We start from the raw sequence: 25,070 nt of genomic DNA, 5'->3' as shown, positions 1-25,070 counted from the left end.
CAAGAATCATCCATAAAATTCATAATAAGATACAAAAAAGTAATGTCGTGTAAAAATTCAAGACTTGGGCCATGCCATTTCTTCCATAACCTGACTTTTGTGGAATAAACTGGTGTCGTTTGTGCTCCATGCTAGAAACAGGACATTCTTACTGTGATGGACTATATTGATGTATGTTTTGTAATACAATTTTCACAAAATCTGCTTCTATATTTTCCTTTGCAAGTGTTTTTGATGCTGCCTCACTGTGCTCCCTCCCTTTTCTCCCAAAGCACACGAACTTGCTCACACACACACATGTGCCTGGGCAGTTAGATACAGAAAGGAGCACACACACTCAGAGCTGTAGAGTTTTCACACTGTGATCCTAACTTTACACTATAAAATAACACTTTAAATGATGACAATGTAGACCACCATTGCTCTAGTAATTAATGATAACAATTTAGGCTATAATAAATAAATATAAAATAATTCACAACAAAAGGTTAAACAATAATAAAGAGTGTCAACAATCCTTCTCATATTGAGTCTTACATTAATATTAAAGATTCTTATTTTTCTAAAATGGAGTAATATAATTGTACAATTTGCAACAAAACCTCAAATTTAATATAATGTTACAGCATTAAATTTGATTTAATTAAGAAATCTATTATTTCTTTTGATTATGTACCCAGTAAATTAAAGCCATGAAAAAGGTAGTATCCCCTCTGTTGTGTGTTTGTGTCTATATCATTTCTGCCTTTGAGTCCCACCTCAGCTTCATCCAGACTCCATCCCTGAATTCTTAATTTGGATTTTCTAGCCCCACTAACTGCCAACTTCACATGTAAGTGAGCAGTAAACCCAAAATCAGGCTTCAAAAAAACGGAGGGTAAAGATGAGGACTCCCAGCAGCAGACTCATACAGCCGGCGTCACTGGCAGTTGTTGTAACAGCATTACACAAACTGGTCCCACAACAGGATGGTTTACTGATGTTACCAAAACTTTGCAAGAGAGGTAGGCTACTCAGGCTATCACCAAGTGCACACAGGTTTGCAGATGCACAGCCAGAGAATGGAGAAGTATTGGCTCCATTCGTCACTAAAGATTAAAAAAAACAATGTTTTACTATAGATACATTATTTTTTGTTAAGTAACTTCAGGAAGTATTCAGATCCTTCACACAAGTTAAAGTAACAATGTCAAGATGTACAATTACACCATTACATGTTTTTGGTCCTGATACCCATCCAAGTCCTTTAATACTGAGTATCTGCCACCAAATCTGATCCGATACTTACATTCACCTAAATGTTGATCAAACAGATTTCTGACAGCTACTAAATCTGACGCATTTTATTTTTCAAGAGGTTCTTTATCCATATACTGAAGTTCCTAATTACATGTATAGTAACGTATAAAAGCTTGAATTATTGATATGAGGTGGATGAGCATTTAAGTGGTAGAAAACCATTCTTTAACCTGACGTGATGAAATCAACTAGAAGAACATTAATCTATTAGATTGGTTGGAACTACAGAAAAACAGAGTGGAGCTTCATAACCTCATAAACAATCTTTGGGCCATGGGAGCATTTATCTTGGACCATGAAATGGCACGTATTACTTTCTTCTGTAAAATCTGTCCTTTCATTGGGTAACTCCAACAAGTATTGCACCATGTGACATTACAGTAATTTAGGTGAGGCTCAAATAAAGACCTGTATAAAGTTACGATTGCTTTGAATGGAAGAAAATGTCTCAATTTGAAAAATAACATATTTGGACATTTTTTTCATCAGTTCATAAACACATCGATATGTATCCCCAGGAATTTGGGGAACTCTCTCAATAGCTCTACCATTTATTTTGACAAAAACATGGTCAATGTTATTTCAATTTCTATTCGAATGGAAGATTTTGTCATTTGTTTTGTTTGTATTTAAAGGTAACTGCATGCATTAAGTCATGTATCCACCATAGTCATTTTGAAGGTTGCTGAGAAGAATTTCAAAGTCAATAGTGTCAAATGCTTTTGATAAATCAAGGAAGATTCCAACTCCGCAGTCACCTTCATCAATAGCGAGAATCGTCATACTTGTGGTGTTATATTTTCTAAAGTACTGTAATGGGACAAGAATATTAGATTTTTTGATTAGATTACTATAAACAATTCTTTCCTGTACCTTGGAGAGAGTAGGCAATATAGACACAAGTCGGCAGTTGTACATGTTATTTTTATTACCTCACTTAAAGAGCGGTTAAAGTCTTTAACTGATCCCCCAGATTTTCTTTCCATTTGCAGCAAAATGCAAAGTGTAGAGCCAAGCTGTGGTACAGGAGCGCAGCACTGCAACAACAGAGCAGGCTGAAGCGCCAAAACACAGAAGTGTTCAGTAAAGAAAGGATGGGATTTTGATCTGTGTTACTTTGGTCGATTCATTCAAATTTACACGGTTAAGCATTTACGAGACACTTGGCTCACGAGACGAGACACGTGATTGGGTTCACGAGAACGAGACAAGATTTTAACGCTATTTTTAAGACTCTCCAATGCTGAATTATATGAAAATTCACTTCATTTCCTGTGTTCTGGTGAATTTTTCAGCACCAATGTATGGTGGAAATGTTTTTATCCATGTAAAAGAAACAAAATTTAGGTGGCAGGTGACAATTCAAAATTTAAAGACATGACAGAATAAAATTTAGTGCAGCTCTTGGGCATTTTGTGTTGCTTACAGATCTGGTTTCTCCTGTAGATCAACTTTTTTCATGACTCACTGCTGAGTCAACACACATGTAGGCATGATTTAGTCTTCCCTCTTTTTTGTGTCTTTTCTTTGGAGAAGTAACCTCTTTAAATGTGCATGTGGCACCTTTTCACCTCAACGATAAATTATTTCATTTTATGTGCTCATGCTCACAATATTCTGCACATTCAAAATCTCTCCCACATATCTGTGGCATGTCGAGAAAAAGGTGTAATATTTCAAGACTAACAACATCAATGACAATTCATAATATTTTAAAAGTCTACCTGCCCTACACATTACACATTCTTGCTCTGCTCATATGGTAGTTTCCTCTTCAGACCGAACCATCTGGACTCACAGGCAGAGCAGGTTTACTTGATTACTATCACAGCATACGCCAGTGTCGCATCAGCTGGGCAGAGTTAATTCGCTCAGTAAGTTGACTTTATCAGTTATACATAAATTCTGTTTTTCACTGGGTGAGAAAATTGAGGTGTGGCATCACAGCATGTGAAAAATCTCAATTTTGTGAGTCTCACCAGACAGCTTCTAGTTAATGCTGTTTTACCTGGTCAGGATGGAACTTATATTAGTGCTACTTTACCTACTGCGGGCTTGTTGGATCTATAACGTTCTTGTAAAATAATCTGTCATAAAATCTTAATCCGTAAAGTAACCAGCCGCCATATCTGTCATAAAAATGTAGTGCAGTGAAAGTACAATAATTACATTTGAAATATAATTACATGTTACATATTACATGTATAACATAAAATATAACAGAAATGTAAGTAAAAGTATCAATATCTCAACATTACTTTCCACCACTGGTTGATTTTCCACATCTCACAACCCATGTGGAGACGAACTATGTTCAATTATTTATCAGAAAGACTCACCATTCAATTTAAAGCAGCGGTCCTCCACTCCCTGACATTGTAATTGAGATGAGTTGCATTGAGAGGTGGTGGCGTTACAAGTGAAACACTTTAGGCTGTTTGGCTGAGAAGAAGGGACTGAAACAGAAAAGAACGACAATTTATTTAAGGAAGAGAAAACATTTGTGTCAAAGTGAAAGTAGGACGTGTCAGTAGATGGCAGGAGGCCAGTGTTCTTTGTTCTGTTTTTTATTTTGTCTGTTTTCTTAAATTAAATGAGCTACTTATCAATTTGGACTTACTAGGTAGAGTTGCTGTGTTGCAGTTATCTGTGTTGCAGCACTGAAGAGATGCAACTGCCTGCAAAACACCCACGTTAAACGATAATGTCTGAGGGCCTGTAGCTGGACACACGGAGGATGGTGCACACGCCTTGATGATTTGCTTTAATGAAGTTCCAGATAAATTTGCTACAAAATCAAAGTGCAGTTTGTTAATGTTGGGGGACAAAACATGTAACTTTGCAGTACATGTATTTCACTGAAAAGTAGTAATAGATCACATCAAGAAAACATTACATTGGATGGTAGCTGTTGCACACATGGTCTCTGTCAGACATGTTAATGGTACTGTGCTTGAACACTGCAGATTTACGCAGGTTTGACACTGAAGGGCTCCAGCTGCAATGGGGAGAAAAATTGACAATTCAGTGATGATCACATCACAAGTCAAATATCAAATCAAACGTCTGAGTTTAGGGTTACAGGTTTTGATGATCTATAAATGTTGAAACATGTTTTTCTTCTTGTTGTGCAGAAGCATTTAAAAAGACACAATGGCTGTTACAACCAGTAGTTCTTTCCAATCTTTTTTCAGTAGGATCAATAAAGTCTAAAAGTTTTGGATCTGGTTCATTTAAAAATAATAATCTGTTAATATTAAGATTTTTAATCTTTTCAACAACAACAAAAAAGCTTTCAGGCAAAATTAACGTCTTCCAACCTTTAAATCGAGTTCCCTGCAGAAACTCTAATGTGATAATAAGTGGAGTTACCTGTGCTGGAAAGTGCCCAGATGAGAGTCAGAGAAAGGATCAGCTTCATCATGATGATCAGGTAAGTACTGTGGATCAGTGTTCCGTGATGATGATACTGCACCTTTTATATATACTCAGGGACTGGGTGTTCCCATTTAGGGTTAAAAGAGAAACACTGTAAGCTTTATCCAGGTTACACAATTTAAACAGAGCATGTCAGAAGATGACAGGATGCCAAAGTTCTTAGCAAATCTAGGTGTGTCTTGAATGCAATTTGTTAATGTATTACCAGAAATACTAGATGACTTTAAAAGAAATTACTACCTTGAAGGTCCGTGCATGAAGTATAATTCATCAGTTGTTCACATTGTATGATGGAATCAGACAGTATTTCCTAATTTTATTGTCCTACTTGCTCTAAAGCAAATGTTTATTGAACAGTGTGAGCTCATTTTTCCAGAGCCGATGCTGCCTAAACGATGTTAACACTTTGCTGTGTTATTGTCGCATTGAATGAAGACGTGCAATGCAATTAAGCGCACCAAAGCGTCGGCTTGTTCAATTATCCACCTTACACAATAAAAATTGAACAAGAAAGTGTAAACCAGAAATAGAGACCAGTCACCTTCAAAAACTGTCATTTTAAGGATAGCTAAACTTAATAAACAAATAGTGTAGCCTAAATGTTGAACAAAATTCATACTTGTCGTATTTCTGCCTCACATTATTACTTGTTAATGCTGTGATTCATTCTAATGTAATGATTCATTTGTATAACTTATAAATCAATTTATTTATTTGATTAAGGCTACTTAGGCTAATCTGTTCCTTTGGGTGAACATTAAAGGCTATACATAGTGTTATGACCAAGCGTCAGACTTCCAGAAGACCAAAAACCTGTAATACATCGAGTGGCCACTTGAGTCTGGCTGCAGGAGGGATTCAATCTCCATTGACCCCCATGTTAAAATGCCCAACGTTACAGCAGAATAAAACATGTATACAGCCTGGTTTTATATTGCTAATTGAGTTTTTTTATAACTCACCTGTTTAAATTATATTAAGCTATAAAGTTCTGCATTATTAGGGGCGTGGCCGCTTTGATTGACAGGCGGCTCTCCTAGCTGAGTGACTGCTATCTGTTAGCCTCACTCAGCTATACACAGACATGGGCGCCGTATTGGGGGGAAAGGTTAGGACAATTCCAAGGGCCCCTGACTGACAACTAATATCAAATTATATTATACATTATATAAACCATCATCACTGAGTATAAATATATTTTAAATATAAGAATAAAATGATTGCATTTGTTTTTACTTGTAAAAGTTAAAAATCCCCATTGACCAAAAGTAAACCTCCATATTGAACACAATGTTGCCTAGTAAACCAAAATCTGGTTTTCAAAAAGGAAAGACAGAAAAGAGAGAGAGGAAAGACAAAGTAAAGGATGTCACTCTGTAACCCAGTTTTTCACCAAGAAAGGTGGGTAGCCTTTAATCTGTGAGTGGTGTTAACCTGTTGGCTTAATGTCCACAGTGAAAAAAGCTAGCTGACCAATGACTTGGTTTTTTGTTTTTTCCGATTCTGATTTTGAAACAAAATAATGAAAGAACGAATCATACACGGATTCAGAGGGATAGTCCCTCTTTGTCCTTATCAATTTTGTAAACACTCGCTTTCAACACTTTTTTGCGACTTTTCATATCATTAACAACATGCCTTTTCACCTTAACCAGTAGTTTTATTTTGAAAGTGTAACCGGACATTGCATGTATATTATTGCTAACTTGACCGGACGTTGCAGATGTTGCCAATTGTTGCTAACTGGCCTGCGGAGGCCTAGACGTCCAAAAACGACATTAAGGGGTCTTGATAATCTTAATACTGGGGCACTGCACATGGATACAGGGGTCTAGTGATGCCTATGGTGTAACAAACATATCCATTTCTGAACGTTAATTCACACTTTTGAGTTAAACTCAATAAAACTACTTAAACAACAGAAAGGAGTACACATTATGAAGAAAGGTAGCAAGGAAACAATGCTAGGAGGAATTTAAGTTTCACTTTCCGAAGTACAGGTGGATCTCTAAAAATCTGAATATCATGAAAAAGTTGTTCATGATGAGACGTTTTGTCTGTGAAGATTCTCAGTCATCCAGGTCATAGTTATCCAACAAAGGTTAAAGTCCAGTGGGGGAGGAAGAAGGGCGAGGCCGCATTAAAGCAGCCCCACCCACCAAACGCCCTGCAGCCTGCCCACCCCCCAGAGTCCTAAGGGTGTATGTTGTGGGACATGACCAAAGGGGGAAAGGTGAAGGAGATCATAGGGAGGCTAGAATGGTCCTCCTCACTGAGACCAGATTCCTGACTGGCCCCATCATTCATTCAGTCCCGTCCCCCACCCCCCTAAGCAGGAGGACGCCAGGTCCCTCCAGCTCAGGGCTTATAGCAAGAGCCCCTCTAGCACCGACAGCACCCCAGAGTCAGCGACAACCCCGCCCAGCCCCAGGACAGGTCCAAAATAAAAATGGAAAAACTTAATAGGACACTGTTATTCTGTCATTGTGAGCATTTGTAAACCAGATCTTCTAAAATACAGAAGCAAGTGTCATCAAAAACATAATTAGCATTTTTGTTTTGTTGTTCTGTTATATTATTTCTGGGTACTGTATTGTTGTCTTTGCACTTGTTGAAGCACTTTGTAACTTGTTTGTGAAAAGTGCTCTACAAATAAAGATTATTATTTTAATTTTTAGTATTAGTACACACAATACCCAAAGAGGAAGGGATTTTTGACCCAACATGCTGGTGCTCTCCAAGACCTTCTAAGGCCCTTATTAATCTTACATTTATCTGACGCTTTTATCCAAAGCAATTTGCCTCTGGAGCAACTAGGGGTTAAGTGTCATACTCAAGGACACAATGTTGGACGGGAGGGGTTGAACCCGGGTCTCTCCCACCAAAGGCAAGTGTCTTACCTATTGCGCCATCAATCTAGCTCAAGTTTTGTCTTCACAGGTCCAAACTGCTATCGAAGCACCACAGACCGAAACAGAGACTCCTGTTGGGTCTGGAGATTGGGTGTGGGTGAAAGTCTGAAAATTAGAGGTATAGAAGGAGCTAATTGGCACCACCTTACACATTGTACACCCGCTCAAGCCCCCTCCCGATCAATAGAGGAGGTTAGAATTGATTTTCACGCTGTGAACAAAAATAGATTTTTGATTGGCATTATGATAATTTGACTCTGGTAGTTTAGGAAAACCCAATCACTCTTTTTCCCTTCCACATTTACCTCATTTGACTTCAGTCTCACCAGTAAAACAAAATGAAATTCACGGGAGGGAATAAATTTAGGCACCCAGAGTTTTGGGGAATAAAGGGAACAATAGCAGCTTTAGCCATAATCATTTTTCTAGTTATAACAATAATCCTAGTCTCATCTCCAGAAAATAGGTCACCCACAGCCCCCATTCAGCCTATTAATACTGCACGCATAATAAACTGTATCCCACCAAACAGTACAAATGTCTTTTTAGAGAATCACAAAAGATTTAGAAAGAGTCAGATAGTGAGGTCAGAGAAGAGGAAGATGATTTCTTTGCTCTAATCATGATTTGATTTAACAACTTCTGTATTGTTAAAATATCCACATTTTTGGGGTCATATTGTGATGTGTACGTATGTGTTTTTATTTTCAGTGACATAATTATAGTTATGCTACTTCTAATAGTGATTTCACACCATTTATTGGTGGGATTTGTAGAGTTTAAAAAGTTACAACAAAGCTGACATTTTTTTACCAAATGTATTTCAATGTTGTCCGTTTTCTTTAAAATATAAACTGCTGGATTTTAGGCCAGATGATTGCATCAGAATGTTGATTAAACCATTGTTTGTATCCTCTTTGTAATGTGAAGAAAACTGACACCTCTTTGTTTAGTGCCAGAAGGACTGTTTTGTTTTAACTGTTTCATTGACACTTAAGATAGTGGGTCGACCATTTTGTAGACAAGCCCTGTTCTCTATGATTTGTTTAGAGCAAAAGACTGTTTATTCCTGAAGATTGAAGGGGGTTTCACGTCTAGGATCGGTGCTCTTTTGTCTGACCAAAAGTAATGATTACAATAATGGTACACCCTTCCTTATTTGGTGACGAAGAAACCAACCAAACAACCAATGACTATGGACCGAAGCCATGTGGAGGAAAAGGGACCCGCCCACATACCTAGAGGATATAAACAACTCAGTCCACTGCTGGAAGCGGCTTTAGCTCAGTCTGTTAGGACTTGACTGAAAGCTGTAAATCTGAAAGGAGGACCAACTTTTCAGTCCACAGCAGTGTTATTTGTTTGTTCTGTAATGCCATCTTTTTATTCACCAATTTTGTAATTAAATCTTTTTGTTGATTTTGATTTGGACCCAGCCTCTCCTTTCTCAAAATCTGAAAACGCAACACTAGCTAACATCTCCGCTGTACAAGAGCTTGCTCTCTGTCCCCCAGACTAGGGACTTTAGGGGACAGAGCCTTCAGTGTCACAGCCCCAACCCTCTGGAACTCATCACCACAGAGACCCGAAATGTTCCCTGAAGCTTTCACAAATCTACTAAAAACCCAGCTCTTTACCCAGGCATTCAATCCTGAATGACTTTTTGTTGTTCTGTCACTGTGTAAAGCGTCCTTGGGTCCTGTGAAAGGCTCTAAAAATATTTATTTATTTATGCAACGTTAGCTAAATTAGTAACGTAATATTAATCCGTTAAGTAATATTAATTATCAGCTGTATGTCATTACTAACTAACATACTAGTCAAGTGTTGAGAACATCAGGTACAAGCTTAGACTACACTGGTGTACAGCTCTGTCCTGTACAAACACTGTACATCCTGATAATTATTATCAGTTTTCAGAGTCTGACAACTGGTTGTTAAAGAAATTACGGTCCATGCAGATGACATTAATAAAGTAAATTAGGGATGTAAACTAGTCATTTTAAGCTGATTAGGAGATGATTCTTTTGGATTTTAATGCACAAATGAAATGTTTAGTATTTATCCAGGGATCCTGCATAGAAAATATGATGCATCGATCGATAATCGTTTTCTAATCGAATCGCAGCCCTCTGAATCATAATCGAATCGGGAGGTGCCCAAAGATTCCCACCCCTAGTCAGCCATAAGCAGCATTCAATAGTGGGAAATGTAAAGGGCTGCAGCGACTCACTTCAAAGAAGCCGTAGCGCAAGCATGACTTTGAAAGGCGGAAGGTAAATTAGTTCCTATAAACGTGTAGCCTATAATTAGTCCACCCTTGCGACAGTAAGATACTTATTATAAAACACATACTCACTCCAAATTACTGAGTTTAGATATCGATCCTTTTATATGAGTATCAATCCTAGAGCAGGAAACGCACATCACTACAACATAGTGCACATACGTGCAGACACAAACTCTATCACAAGTCTCTGCAGCTGTTAGAGACGACTTGACCGTCCAATCCAGACCAACTCCATTATGTCAACAACAAAATATCTTTTGCAACAAGTATGAGGAAAATATAGCCGCAAGCGGCGATTTGTGGGTTCAAACCTTTTTTCGCAATATCACCATCAAAACAATTTCACACATATGGTTGAATATTGTTAACAAACACATTCTACAAGTTTTTTAACGATTGGACGAGCATTTTCTGATCTGATTTCTTGATTTGTTTCATTCCACATCCAATTATTATGCATTTATAGCGCCTCCTAGTGGTCAATTTGAATGAGACTTGCAGTGTATGTGTGAGATCCTTATCTAGACATATCCTGCAAGCTTTGTGTTGATTGGACAAACAATTTGAATATTGTAGCCTGATTTGCGTTATCATCTGCAGTTTGTTTGCATTTATAGCGCCCCCGGGTGTTTGATTTGAATGAAACTTTCAGGGCATGTTTCGTTTACTTATGAGGACATATCCTGAGAGATTTGTGATGATTGGATAATGAATATGGGATTGATAACGTAATTTGTGTAATGCTAAGCACCTTTCTTGCGCTTATAGCGCCTCCCTAGTAACGTATGTACATCAAATTGGCCAGGTATATCTGACCATACCCTGTGAGTTTTGCGATGATTGGCCCTACGGTTGCTGATTTGTGGTCATTTATGTCCAGAGCCACGCCCCTTTCAAAGTTCATTGGTCCATATCTTGAGAAGTAATTGAGATATCGATATTCTTTATACAAATTTTAATAGGCTTGATCCAATGTTGATTCACTGAAAATCTGGTGGCAATCGGAGCAACGGTCTAGGAGAGGTCAAAAATGTGATTTTCAAAATATTCAAAATGGCGGAAAGATTTTATAGGCGGACCTTAACGGTCCACGAGGCTTTTTTGTAGAGCACATTGAGCTGCACCTGTGTGAGAAATTTCAAGTCAATCGGACTTACGGTGTGAGGGGCAGGGCTTTCAAAGTTTGCATTTTTAAGCCTTATTTACAGCGCCACCATGTGGCCGATTGAGTTCATATTTCTATGGAAGCTGATGCACACCATTTCCAGTTATTTCCCCAGGTTTCATGTTTCTAGCTCATTCCAGCTCACGGGAATTTGAGCCGGTGCGACAGACAACAAATAATAACAATAACTAAAACACACAAACATAGAAGGGTTCTACCGCTATGCGGTATGAACCCTAATAAGCCACAGTCAAATAAGCTACCAGAAACTCAGTTGAATATATATCAGCAAATAGTGCACACTCACAGTCAGGTTTATTGCAAAGTAGGTTTTCTTATTCAAGGAATTACTTTTTGTGCATAACAATAAACATAGTAAGAGAAAATAAAAAGATAAAAATGAAGCACTACAATTCAAGGTATAAATATGTAAAAAGAAATCTGAGAAAATATGCAAAGCAGACACACCCTATTTTTCAGTATTGAAGGTGGTGAAGTCCTCTAAATTCTACTCAAGTAAAGCAATAAAAGTATTCAATAGTTAATGTACTTAAGAATCAAAAATAAGCAAGCAACTTAAGCCCCGACTTATCCGGTAATGGGAATGTAGATCAAGCGCAAAATGCAAATGAGAAATCCATGTCTGATCCTAGTATTTTGTCATCTTATCCATGCACACACCTCTGAAGCTAGGAGACTCATCTAGAATCTCAAACCACCTATTTTTATCCCAAACACACATCAAACAACAAGCATCTTAATGTATATATCATAACATAAATATATTACAACAGAAATTGCTCTGTAATCAATGTACATGACTGCAGTTATTGTCTCCAGATATCTCTCCTCTCATCCTGACCACTGTAAAGAAAGCTCAGCTCCAGCTCTGATCAGCTATGCAACTCATATCACTCAAAACTCACAGAGTAATTAGCCAGATAATAACAACAACAAACAAACACCAATATACATATACAGTTACAACTGGTGACTTACTTTTGCCGTTACTCACGTATCCGTGGCAACCGACATTGCCCTGTGTTTCATTATCATTCACAACGTCGCCTCTTCTCCTCTCCTCATGCTCTTGCCTTCTGCTCTGCTCTCTGGACGCTTCGGCACGCGTCCGGCGTGCCTCTCCAGGCAACGCCTTAAGAATTCCCACCAGTGCAATGTCAACAATTTCCCCTCGTTTAACAGCAACTTTATTTGTTTTATTTTCTTTCAAATGCTTCCCATAATCGAACCGCCATTCTCATTATTCAGCCATTGTTTATTGGCCTGATGTATTTAACCACCCTTTTATATCGCTTTAGTTACTCACTGTAATCATGGAACTGTGTGTGTTGACTATTTCCATGTCCCTGCCAAGAGAATTGACCCTTTAGATATGAGACTGCCTGATTGATTTAAGATAATTGAGCGATTATTAATTAACTGATCACTAGTAATAATTGTATAATTATTAAAAGCTACCTAGAGGTCCGGAGACTCTAGGACAATAACAACTCCGGTGGTGCCCCGAAACGAGAGATTTGATATTTTATGAATATTAAAATTCATAATTGGGTATTAATTCTCATAAATTTGTTAAAATTCATAGCTAAGTTAGACATGCTACAATGTGTTTTGAAGAAAACACCCAATACCAGTGAACATATAAACAGTAAACATGGCAAAAACATTCGCCTGGTTTATTTTTGAGAAATTGTATAATAACTTTTGTGTATTTGTTTCTTGTAATCAAATGTACAGCTACAGTTGTATTCCAGGTGTATTAGAATATATTCTGTTGCATTATAATCAGTTGGATGATTGTTTTGATGGTGATATTGCTCTTAAAATATAGATTTTATACCAGGCAAGGATACAGGGTAATACAGGTTAATAGCTAAATGCTGCTTCTCCTTGTTCAACAAGTCCTCCAACCTAAACAACAAAATAAGTTGTTTTAACCAACCTCCAAAGTATGACTCATATTCTACAATAGTGCCCTGATCGGTTTCTGTCCATGCCTCCCGAAAAGACAATTTCGAACTTGTTTTGAAAATCACATGACCTACATCACATGACATAACAAAGGAGGTGAACCCTAGCTGCTAGCAGATTGGGTGTGAGGCCGATGTGCACAGCTGTTGGTTTCACTGGTCGATATGCATACAATCACTGACTTAGGTTTAGGCACACACCCCTGTGAAGGTTAGGGGCTACTGGGGGCTATCAACGCCTAACATAGTTAGCTAGCGAGCTAACTAATGCTAGGAAGCTAATGTAGCTAACGCTACTTAACTTTATTAAAAAAAAACAAATCAATCTCGTTTCACACTGAAGCGGCTAACTTACTATCCTTCCACCCAACCCACCACCACTTGGCTATTTATAATACGTGACCGTCTTTGTCACGTGTTTGTGTTGTACGGCCACTAGAGGTCGCTCAATAAACAATACACGGAAACAGGAGTAGTAATTTTGTGTGGCTAAAACGATCTATGTGGTAGGATGTGATAGAAATGCAACTTAGGCAGTGACCATATTTTTGCACAGACCAATCCCCTACACTGTTGTAATGTTACTGTAAATTAACCAGCTGCACAACCTAATGCGTGTACGTTGTAATACTCTGACTACTCACACTTACCATATACATAGGTTGCTGTTCTTACTGTACATATATCTATATATTTGCACTCTCCATTCTTTTGGGCCCGTGTCCACCGAAGTGTTTTTTGCCAGCTTAAAACGCCACCTGCTGTTCAAACGCCTAGCTGGGAGCGCTAGGGTGCGTTTTGGAGGCGCAGTGTTTTTTTTGCGAGACGCTGTGGTTGCTCTCTTACATAATTTCCGTGGAGGCGATGTGTTGCAAGTAGGGTAGCCTACTTAATTTTAGTGAATGTAAAAATGTCACCACAAAGTACGTAGGCCTACTTGAGCTGGCCTTTGCTCTGCATGAAGAGAAGGCTGAAACATGAGAGCACAGACTGTCCGTACGCGGGTTCATGAGATTTTGCGGGCGAGGAAACGTGTGCTCGGTCTGGTGTTTGTCCCGCCCCTCCTGCACTGTGATTGGACGGCTGGGTAAAAAGAGACAGTGACGAGCGCAGCGTTTTTCCCAAAGTTGAACATTTTTCAACTCTTAGCGTGGAAAAAAACGCTCAGTGCTCAACGTGGAAAAGACGCTCAGCGCCTCGTCACGTTCCTGCCGTTTTTACCAGCTTGGAAAAAGGCTGCGTTCCCATTGGAATGATGTGCAAAAAGACGCTGGCGTCAAAAAACGTTTTGGTGGACACGGGCCCTAACTTTGTCCTCTCCTCTAATATACTTTTTTAATATAATCACATACTGTATAATATCTGTGTAACATCAATGTACATCTTGTAAGATATAGCATGATAGCACTCATCTATAAAAACACTATATTTCTGCACTTCTGGTTATGATGCTAACTGCTAACTCACTAGCTCTGTACCCATGCTCTGCAAAATGACAATAAAGTTGATTCCAATCCGAGCAGTGGTCTTAAACGAAGAGCCATTTGGAAGCCGAGCTCTTGGAAAAGAACCGAGCCATGAGATCCGGCTCTCTTCAAAGACCAGTCATGTCCATCACTGCTATAAACTATCTGTGCAGACTATACAAATGAAGTGCAACTTGTGAATACATTATATATAAGGTGCAATTTGTGGGAAAAAACAGAGGGGGGATGTTTTGAAACCAGGTACAAGTATGTTTATTTGTCATTATACAGCATGCCAATTTATGAATGGGGAGTACTGGCACCTATTTGTTTAAACTTCAAGCACTGTTTGCTTTTATGGTTTATGCAAAGCACTTTGAATTGCCTTGTTGTTGAAATGTGCTGTACAAATAAACTTGCCTTGCCACTGTGTGAGGTGGCGTCTCAACAACGAGCACAACCCCAGAGTCTGTCGTCTTTACATGGAGTTCACATGAACAGACCGTGTCAGGATTCCTTCATATACATCACTCACATCACTGCTGGATTCATTGACCCACCCACAAGTTTTTCAGTTCTTTCCATATATCGGACAACCTGTGGAGAGTTCACCTACTTCCATAGAATCAGCACCCAAGGGTTCATTCAGTCACCATCCCTCAGGTCACACAACCCCACTCACACCACCACCTGTGTAACTGGCATCCTTAATGAGAAGTCATTTCTTGAGGTCATGCAGTGGATTGTTTCCACCAGGAGAGGGCATTGTATGACCTTTTGTGACTTGTTACCAGTTGCTGTCAGTGGTTGAATGAACACTGTCACTGACTGGCAATTAGGTTTGAATTTTGCACATGTACTGTGTAAATATCAGAGCACAAGTCCCCAGATGACATGAAGTCCACTTGAAATATTTTTTATTTTTAATAGAATCAGATTTATTGCCAAATTTACACATACAAAGACATTTGCTGTGGTGTTTTGGAGATTAAGAATGTCTATGAAGATTCTCAGTCATCCAGGTCATAGTTATCCAACGAAGGTTAAAATCAAGGGCAACTGGACTTGGTTGAAGATACTGGAAGACGTTTAGTCCCTCATCCAAAGGACTTCTTCAGTTCTGACTGACTGGTAGGGAAACTCAGCTATTAAACCTCAGTGGGGTCGTTGGCCCGGGTCATCGATACCGCTGGTTCGTTAGTGTTCCTTGTTGCTGTGACGACAGTCGTTACAGTCGTTAAGACTACCTGTGGCCAAGACTGAACGACCATCGTTGGTATCTTCACCTGAGGCCAATAGGTTACGTTTGTTGAGTTTCCTGGGAAGTGATGAAAGGACAGCATTGTAAGTGGGGGATAAGTGGTGGCGTAGACCCTCTCCTCTGTTCAATGACGGCTTCTCAACTCGGGTGTAGATGGCTTCCATGACACCTCTTTCAAACCATCCATCTTCTCTGTCTAAAATGTGCACCTGGTGGTCCTCAAACGAGTGTCAAACGAGTGATTAAGAATAAACACTGAAGGAAAAAAATATAATAAAGATAGAGCAAGTAATGCAGTTAAAGAATAATAAATATAAAATGTAAAATTGAAAAGATGTGAAAAATTTGAAAAAATAGTAAAGTATATGTACAATAATAAAATTAAGTTTCCTCTCATATTGATTCTTCCATTAATATCAAAGATTAGTATTTTCCTAAAATGGAGTATTAGTATTATTAAAATCCTATGCGGTTATTTACCCTGTAAATTAAAGCCATGAAAAAGGTAGTTTCCTCTCTTTGGTGTGTACATGTATGTGTTTATGTGTTTTTATTACATTGCTGCCTACGTGTCCCACCTCAGCTTCATCAAAGTCCTTTTAGGCAAGTCCTGCCACTCAGCAGCCATCTTGGCAACGCCTCCGGGCAGCTATTTCAGACTAACAAGACCAGATTCCTATCCATATGAATTGGGAGAGAGCCAGAACTGCACTTGTACAGGTCACCGGGACATAAAAACTACATCAATAGAAATCAGCATTAAAATCTGAGAATAATCACTGAAAAAGTTTGACAACTTTGTCCCAAAATAAGGTTTAAAAACTGTTTTTCTTAACTGGTTTTACTTTTACTACGCATGTGTCACCACTTCTGCGCATGTAGAAGTAGTAGAAGTAAAACGCATCCTTACGTCAGTGGAACCACACGATTGGCTGAAATATGATAAACAGACTATTAGCTTTCTAGCGGGAGGGGCGGGATCACCACCATCTTTGCCGTTACGGGCTTTCCCCTTAGAGTTATATTGAGGATGTGATTGAGTGGCATGTCTCCTCTAAATTGTTTCGGGCCAGACTCCATCCCTGTTTTCCTAATTTGGATTTTCTTGCCAGACTAACTGCCAACTAAAGATATTTAGTGAGCAGTAAACTCAAATTCAAGCTTCAAAGAGACAGGGTGAAGATGAGGAGTCTGAGCAGCCAACACATTCTCATCTCAGTGCGTCATAACTGACGCTTTCACACAGCGTGACAAAGCGCAAGTATTTTACGCTAAAGGTACCTTTCAGCGTCTGTATGAAACGCCAACGTTTGCTACGTCCGCTGCACAGCTGTAGGGTTCGCCGGTCGACATGCATAAAGTCAGTGACTTAGGTTTAGGTACTAACATTTCTGATGGTTGTGGTAAGGGTAGGGGGCTTCGGGGGGGTTGTCAACACGTTTAACATGAACGTAGCTAGCTAGCTAGCTAGCACTAGCAAGCTAGTACTTCCGGTCTGTACGAGACGCCCCGGAGTATCTCATAGAGAGGCATCCGGGAGACACTGACGGTAACCTTTGGCGTCAAAATCCGATTTGATTAATTATAGGCTATTTTGGCTTCCTAAATGCTGATTAAATATGTATCGACACAACTGAAGAAACACCTGTAGCTACTAAATCTGACGCGCATTATTTTTCAAGAGGATCCCTCCCTCTAAGAGACTACCACCCTTTAACTGGACAGTCCACTTGCAGAGTGGAGCATTATAAACATCAAAATCTTTGGCTGAGGACATTAAAATACAAGTAGCCTAGATAAGATAAGAAATGATGCAGATTTGTGAAAAGGGACACCCTGGTAAGCTATCTGGAGGTTGCAGTATTTCCCCTATAGGCTATGCATTCAGGAGCAGCGGTGCGCCGCTGCTGAAAAGTTACCACCGCTACTAAAATTTCCCACGATCATTATTACGCTACTATTATCATTATTATTATTATTATTACAGGGTGGTGGTGGCGCATAGATAAGATAGAGACCTGGGTTCAATTCCCACTGTGAGACATCCACCATTGTGTCCCTGAGCAAGACACTTAACCCCTAGTTGCTCCAGTGGCGTGCGACCTCTGACATGAATAGCAATTGTAAGTCGCTTTTGATAAAAGCATCAGCTAAATGAATAAATGTAAATGTACTAATTTTCACTCACACATTATGCGAGCACGGTAACACTCATCACTTGGCTCACTTCCTCTCCTCTTTCTTCAAATGACATAGGCTACTACGTGACAGGTGCTGTCATGAGAGCAACACTGTATCAGGAGGTGTGTAAGGAGGGTTTCTTTTTCAGAACGGCAAAAAGTGACGGTGAGCGCAGGGAAAATATTCTGCCAGTAAATGTTGGCAGGGGCGTAGGTATAGACAGTGCAGACAGTTGCACAGCTGCACTGGGGGCCCGCACTGTATTGAGGTCCCTTGATGGGGGCGGCCCCGCCGAGTTACAGTATGGGCTGGTCTTTGTCAGTTATATGTTAAAAATGCACTAAGGCTACTCAATCAATAGTAAACACGCATTTCACCTCCAAATATTATCTGAAAGGCGATCAAGTGCTGTATCATATGTGCATTTCCCCCTTTGCCGGGGTGTCTGACACCACAGACTTTTGTGGATAGTTTTACTCACAAAAGTCTGTAGCAAGCAGCAGGCCATAAGGTATACGGTAAAATATAAAAAAATTGATTCCACAGATTCAACGGAATGAATTTAGTCTTATTTTCTTTGGTATTCGTGTCAAACCGACAAATGCAGTGATGATTGCTGGGTAATGTGTGTGTAAAAAATATATAATAATGTCCAGATGGTGCATTCCAGCATATGAGTGTTTATTTACTTCTTGCTTACAGTAGTTGAAAGAAAATGATTGCATGAACTAAATGTTAACTGAGGTATTAAAGGCAATGATACAAGCCGCAAAAGTTCTTAAAACTGTACGCTCCTTCAGTCAGCCGAGCCACTGGGCTTCAGCACACTCCTTTATGCCTTTTGGATCTGCAAGGACATGAGCATTAACACAGGGCTTAAAGCAAGAAAATTTTCAGTGCCTGAAATGCGGTTGGGGGTTACAACAAAGATGAAAGGTAAGGGGCAAGTGGGGACTCTGGTGGGGACATAGTGGCTCAGATTAAGGGTGTGATGATACAATTAGCTCACGAGACATGAGGAATGACGATACTGGGTTTGCAAGAACAAGATAAGAATTGTACACTGTTATGAAGAAATATTCAATCTGGGGGTCACTCCCCTGAAAAAATTGAGCATTAAACACTTCATTTCCTGCATTCTGGTAAACCTTTTCTGCCACCTATAATCAATGCTTGAAGTGGGAAAAGGTCTGGGCAATATGGCCAGAAATGTTATCACGATAACATAATTCATATCATTGGATATCGATAATTATCACAATAGATGTCAAATCATTGTTTCTTTCAAGTTTAACGGCTGATTTTTGCTCCTGAGTGAAAGTTAATTGTGTCACTTCATGCCAAACAGTGGACACTCCACAAATCTAAGCGCAGAACATTCAAATCCATTATGACAAATATGAATGAGTAACATTAGGTAAAATCTGTTTTCAGTCCCTTTTACTCAAAATAAATATCTAAATAGAAAAATAATTGCTGATTTGTCTATTATTCAAATGAATTCAATTAAACATTTATTGAACATTTGTTATATTGTTATCAAGGAAAATTTTATTGAGATAATAATTATTGTTTTATTGCCCCGCCTTGCTGGTACTCCCCATTTACATGTTGTCTTGTTCATCAGCTGGTATTAGGGCTAATGTTAGTGGATTCATTATAATTTCAGATAGCCTACTAGTATAATATTAGTTCCAGTTGGACAGCTGTTTCCAATTAGGCCACCTCTCCTATAAAGCTGCTCCTGCTCCAAGCACCAACCCTTTAAGCCAGCAGACTTCCTGGATCTCTCCTGGGTGTGGCATCCAACACTGGTAAGCTCAGAAACAAGAATTATAACAAAATGACAATCCAAAAGTAACTAATGGTGTGCGCTCCCAAAAAGATGCTTCTGTATAGTCAACTAAATAAAGTATAATGTGAAGTGTCCTGTAAGTTTATTTGAAACCAAATAAATATTTGCAACAAATGTCTAATGTGTCTGAAGAAGGTATATAAACTAATCCTAAAGAACACAGCATAAACTCAGTGCATGAGGTTACCGCTCTTCAACTGGTTGTGAGGCCATGGCTGTGGCCATCACAACCATAAAAGTCGTAAAAATTCTACTCAAGTGAAAGAGTATTCCAGTATTCCATATAGTGAATGTAGGTATGACATTGTCAAAGTTTTTTCTTTCTGCTTTCTGTCCTTAATAAATCTCTAAATATCAGTGGTCTGTGTTCAGTTATGCTGGCTGAACAATCAATAAATTGGAAAACATGAAATTTGAAAATGCATTATTTTCAATGTTGAGGTTGTGTTATGTGAATTTTCTCTACAGTCATTGGTGACAGGCGATTTTTAAAATGTCTTTTAAACAACTTAAAAACCAGCTTTGACAAATATTCTCTACACAAAACAAAAACAATCCAAACACTAAAACCTACGGTTTCTCCATCGTTTGGCTTCAGTTTTATGAGAATACCGCCCTCCAAGATTCAAATCTGTCAAACCCGGAGCGGCCTGTCAAAGCAGTCATGAGTTTCACTACCTGAGTGAACCAGTGTGTTTGCTTCAGACGTAACGATACAAGCTCCGAAGCACTGGTTCGTTGAAAGGATTTAATGAGTTTGAAGTAAGCATCTGAGCTTTGTGTCAGACGTAACTTCACTAGTTTTGGTTTCTTTATGCTAATTTTTTTACTGTTTGCACTTTGGAGGCTGGCAGAATCAGAAACCGCTTTAGCGCCAGGTATGTGTACACATACGAGGAATTTGACTCTGGATTGTACATTGCTCATGATGTGCTTACTCGTACAAAAATACAAAATCACAATAATAAAAATAAAATCAGACACAGACTTCAGTGTAGACAACACAAATATACACACTATGAACAAAAACAATATAGACAGATTGACAAATAGTGCAGTGATCATAGTGCAAAGGATGCAGGAGTATGTACATGTCGGAGGTGGATGTGATATACTACAGGTACATATACATGTACACAGTGCAATGAAGCATAGTGCAAAGGATGCTGGAATAAATAAGTATTTTGTGGAGAAGTTATGACTTGAGGTAGGTGTATTTGGTATACAGCATCTACAATATGACAATATAACAGTATGAACAGCACTGAAATAGAGAATGGTGAATAAATAAGTGTTGCCAGTAAACAGGTGCTGATTAGAGACAGAGTTACTGGGTTATTGCACAGAAATTGTTCCTGACAGTGAGTCAGAAATCAGCTGTTCATCAGAGTGATGGCTTGTGGGAAGAAACTGTTCCTGAGTCTGTTGGTTTTGGCGTACAGTGCTCTGTAGCACCTACCAGAGGGGAGGAGTTTGAACAGGTTGTGTCCGGGGTGAGATGGATCTGCAGTGATGTTTCCTGCCCGTTTCCTGACTCTGGAAATGTACAAGTCCTGAATGGAGGGCAGGTTGGCACCGATGAGTTTTTCTGCAGTCCCGACTGTACGTTGTAGTCTGTCCTTGTCCTTTTTGGTGGCAGATCCAAACCAGACAGTTATGGAGGTGCAGAGGACAGACTGTATAGTGGCTGTGTTGAAGTGGATCAGCATGTCGGTCAGAAAAAGGAGTCCGAATGTTTGGTTTCCCAGCTGACATGGATAGGAGGGAAAAATGGTTGACTCAGGTCAACAGGAGCAACTTTACAATCCTTAAAGAGGCTAGCAACAAGAAATATGTGAGGTACTTTTTCCACAAAGAAATAACTGTAAAAAATATATTGTGTGCTGCTAACTTCTACTACTATCCATTGCCAGTGTCATAATTAATTTGTTAACCGTTAATATAAATCTTCTAATATAGTGGGAGAAATCCACTAGCATGCTTTAATGCACTTGTTGACTTGATTGAGTTTTGCTAATATATATAAACTCATTTTTTACACGTCTTACCTTTTAAACATGCATCCCAAATAGCATTTTCTATTCTATTTCTTCCGGGAACTATTCAGACGCACCATGATCCTCAATTGCTGTGAAAAACTGGTCCATTGGAGTGAACAGAAATTCACTCCATTCATATATATATATATATATACACACACACACACACAGGTACTGGTCACATAATTAGAAAACATCAAAAAGTTATTTATCCATTCAAAAAGTGAAACCTGTATAATGTGTATACATTCATTCCACACAGACTGATATATTTCAAGTGTTCATTACTTTTATTTTTGATGATTATAACTGACAACTAATGAAAACCCCAAAATCAGTATCTCAGAAAATTTGAATATTGTGAAAAGATTCAATATTGAAGACACCTGGTGCCACACTCTAATCAGCTAATTAACTCAAAACACCTGCAAAGGCCTTTAAATGGTCTCTCAGTCTAGTTCTGTAGGCTACACAATCATGGGGAAGACTGCTGACTTGACAGTTGTCCAAAAGACGACCATTGACACCTTGCACAAGGAGGGCAAGACACAAAAGGTCATTGCTAAAGAGGCTGGCTGTTCACAGAGCTCTGTGTCCAAGCACATTAATAGAGAGGCGAAGGGAAGGAAAAGATGTGGTAGAAAAAAGTGTACAAGCAAATAGGGATAACCGCACCCTGAAGAGGATTGTGAAACAAAACCCATTCAGTTTCCACAGTCAGTGATGGTTTGGGGTGCCATGTCATCTGCTGCTGTTGGTCCACTGTGTTATCTGAGGTCCAAGGTCAACGCAGCCGTCTACCAGGAAGTTTTAGAGCACTTCATGCTTCCTGCTGCTGACCAACTTTATGGAGATGCAGATTTCATTTTCCAACAGGACTTAGCACCTGCACACAGTGCCAAAGCTACCAGTACCTGGTTTAAGGACCATGGTATCCCTGTTCTTGCATGGCAGGGCTGACGGCTTCGGAGTTAGGAAGTACAGTTCCAGACCCTAGTTTTCTTCCGCCTCTCAGGGGTACTAAGCACATAATCTGTGTTACTTAAACACTCTTGAACTCATAGGGACCAGAGAACTTGGCGGAGAGGACAGAACCAGGAACAGGTAGCTACGACAAATCATTATTGCCTCTTTGGAAATGGCGGGGGACAGCAGAGCGATCGTAGCGACGTTTCATCGCTTCTTGTGATGCGGAGAGAAGCTGCAATTATTTGGGTATTTTCTTGAAGGTCTGCAAGTCTGAGAAATAGGTTTCATATGCCAAATACAATAGGTCACCCACTTTCAGTGGTCACAGTGTTGGTGTATAAAGTGTGAGGCTTTACAGCCTCAGAGGAGGGAGTGTTGTGAACAATTTTAGACCATTAATTACTAGAGCAATGGTGGTCTACATTGTCATCATTTAAAGTGTTATTTTATAGTGTAAAGTTAGGATCACAGTGTTAAAACTCTACAGCTCTGAGTGTATGTGCTCCTTTCTGTATCTAGCTGCCCAGGCTCAGCAGTAGCACATGTGTGTGTGTGAGCAAGTTCGTGTGCTTTGGGAGCAGAGTGAGGAAACACAGCAAGGCAGCATCAAAAACACCAGTTAAGGAAAATCTAGAAGCGGAATTAGTCAAAATTGTGTTACAAAACATACATCAATTTAGTCCATCACAGTAAGAATGTCCTGTCTCACAGCACACCACAAAAGACACCAGCTTATTCCACAAAGTCAGGTTATGGTTAAAATAGCATGATCAGCATGCCTAGGACACAGAGAGAGGGAGCAGTGCAGACAAACAACAGACATCAGTGATTATCTTTAATCAGTAGTAATCATTAATCATTCTTAATTAATCATAATCTTAATACTTAATTCATCATTTTTAATCATTTTATTATCCTTAATTAGTATTAGTCATTATCGTCCTTACTTACTTTTTAATCTTTGCAACCTAGATGTGCTGAACTGTAGAAACAGGCTCACTGTGGTTAAGATCCTTGAGAGGGAGTATTGACTGCAGATTATGCATGCCTTGTTCAACTGTAGATTTATGACTGCAGGAGAGGCTGCAGGTGTTCAAAATCTGCTGTGACAAGTGCATGCTTTGGTCTACTGTTATTGTTGTGAATTATTTTGGAGCATTATAGCCTAAATTGTTATCATTAATTACTAGAGCAATGGTGGTCTACATTGTCATCATTTAAAGTGTTATTTTATAGTGTAAAGTTTAACTACTGAGTGTTTAACTACTGAGTGTTTAATGAGTGTGTTCAAACTCATATTTTATTCTTATACTCTGTGTGTTTATCATATATTATTCTTATACTCTGTGAACGTGTGCTTTTTCAATGTGCCTACATGAGCAGAGAAGCTGCTCAGGCCGCGCAGGCAAAACCTAGCCAACCGTAACCCACACAATGGAAGCAAGGCACCTGCTGTAAGTCACGTACGCCAGGCCTGAGATCATCGTGAACTGAGCCCAAGAATGAGATCATGACACGTTGTGATTTATGGTGCCTGGTACTGCAGGGTACGGCCAGGTACTGCATGAAACCAAGCTTTGCGCTGCCGACACTAAACTTGTATGAGACAAAGCACCCTCATGGTTGGCATTGTTGAATCATGTACTTGTTCATTGAATCACGTTATACATGTATTAAATATGTTACTCCTTATTAATTCTTTTAAAAAATACGATTGTAAGTGTTTAAGTTTTAATGGAGTCAAACTATGCCTGTATAACTTTTAAAAAAATACGGTGGGACTGAAGTTGAAACATATTGGTGGATTTCTAATCCAGTAATGTAAAAAATATAAAGAGAGATAAATGGTAACAATAATTACATATAATAATAGCTAAAAAGTGGAAATTGTAACATTAATGAAAGGGTTAATTTGGTAAAACAGTACAAGAAAAAGGCCATTAGACGGCAGGAGTTAAGGTGGAGTTAAGGTGTAACGCCCACCTAGAAGGAGGAGATAAGGAGGAGTTAAGATGTAACGCCCACCTGAAGGGAGGGACAAGGTGGAGCTTAAGGTGAATATAAGCCGATGTTCGCTGACCACCAACTCGGTTCCATCCTGAGACCTGCAGGGATGTTGCTCAGGTTTATCTGTCCTTTATTGGAATAAACTCTTTTGCACCGACTCTTGACCGTCTCCAGTGAAGTTTTTGACTACGCAGTTT

General features: G+C 39.1%; 1 protein-coding gene across 1 annotated transcript; it reads right to left on the bottom strand.

Annotated features, from left to right (window-relative positions):
* Positions 1 to 379: 379 nt before the first annotated feature.
* On the bottom strand, positions 380 to 4,815 carry LOC119900233 (phospholipase A2 inhibitor subunit gamma B-like). The gene is made up of 5 exons (XM_038715025.1): positions 4,672 to 4,815; positions 4,196 to 4,297; positions 3,920 to 4,087; positions 3,639 to 3,755; positions 380 to 1,088 (listed from the first exon to the last, which is right to left on the bottom strand). Exons 1-5 carry the CDS (start codon positions 4,721 to 4,723, stop codon positions 856 to 858), a joined length of 672 nt encoding a protein of 223 aa, XP_038570953.1. The 5' UTR covers positions 4,724 to 4,815; the 3' UTR covers positions 380 to 855.
* Positions 4,816 to 25,070: the final 20,255 nt, after the last annotated feature.

The sequence above is a fragment of the Micropterus salmoides genome, unplaced genomic scaffold (assembly GCF_014851395.1).
Source record: "Micropterus salmoides isolate LMB-PRFRI ecotype aquatic unplaced genomic scaffold, ASM1485139v1 Ms_hic_scaffold_13, whole genome shotgun sequence".
NCBI classification, from domain to species: domain Eukaryota; kingdom Metazoa; phylum Chordata; class Actinopteri; order Centrarchiformes; family Centrarchidae; genus Micropterus; species Micropterus salmoides.
This window is presented reverse-complemented; position numbering and strand designations above follow the sequence as displayed.

Excerpts from the sequence above, each read along its gene's own strand:
- LOC119900233 (XM_038715025.1), bottom strand. The coding sequence starts at position 4,723 with ATGATGAAGCTGATCCTTTCTCTGACTCTCATCTGGGCACTTTCCAGC. Across the intron at positions 4,298-4,671 it reads CTGGGCACTTTCCAGCACAG|CTGGAGCCCTTCAGTGTCAA; the intron begins GTAACTCCACTT and ends TCCCCATTGCAG. Across the intron at positions 1,089-3,638 it reads CCGCTGCTTTAAATTGAATG|TGACGAATGGAGCCAATACT; the intron begins GTGAGTCTTTCT and ends TTTAATCTTTAG.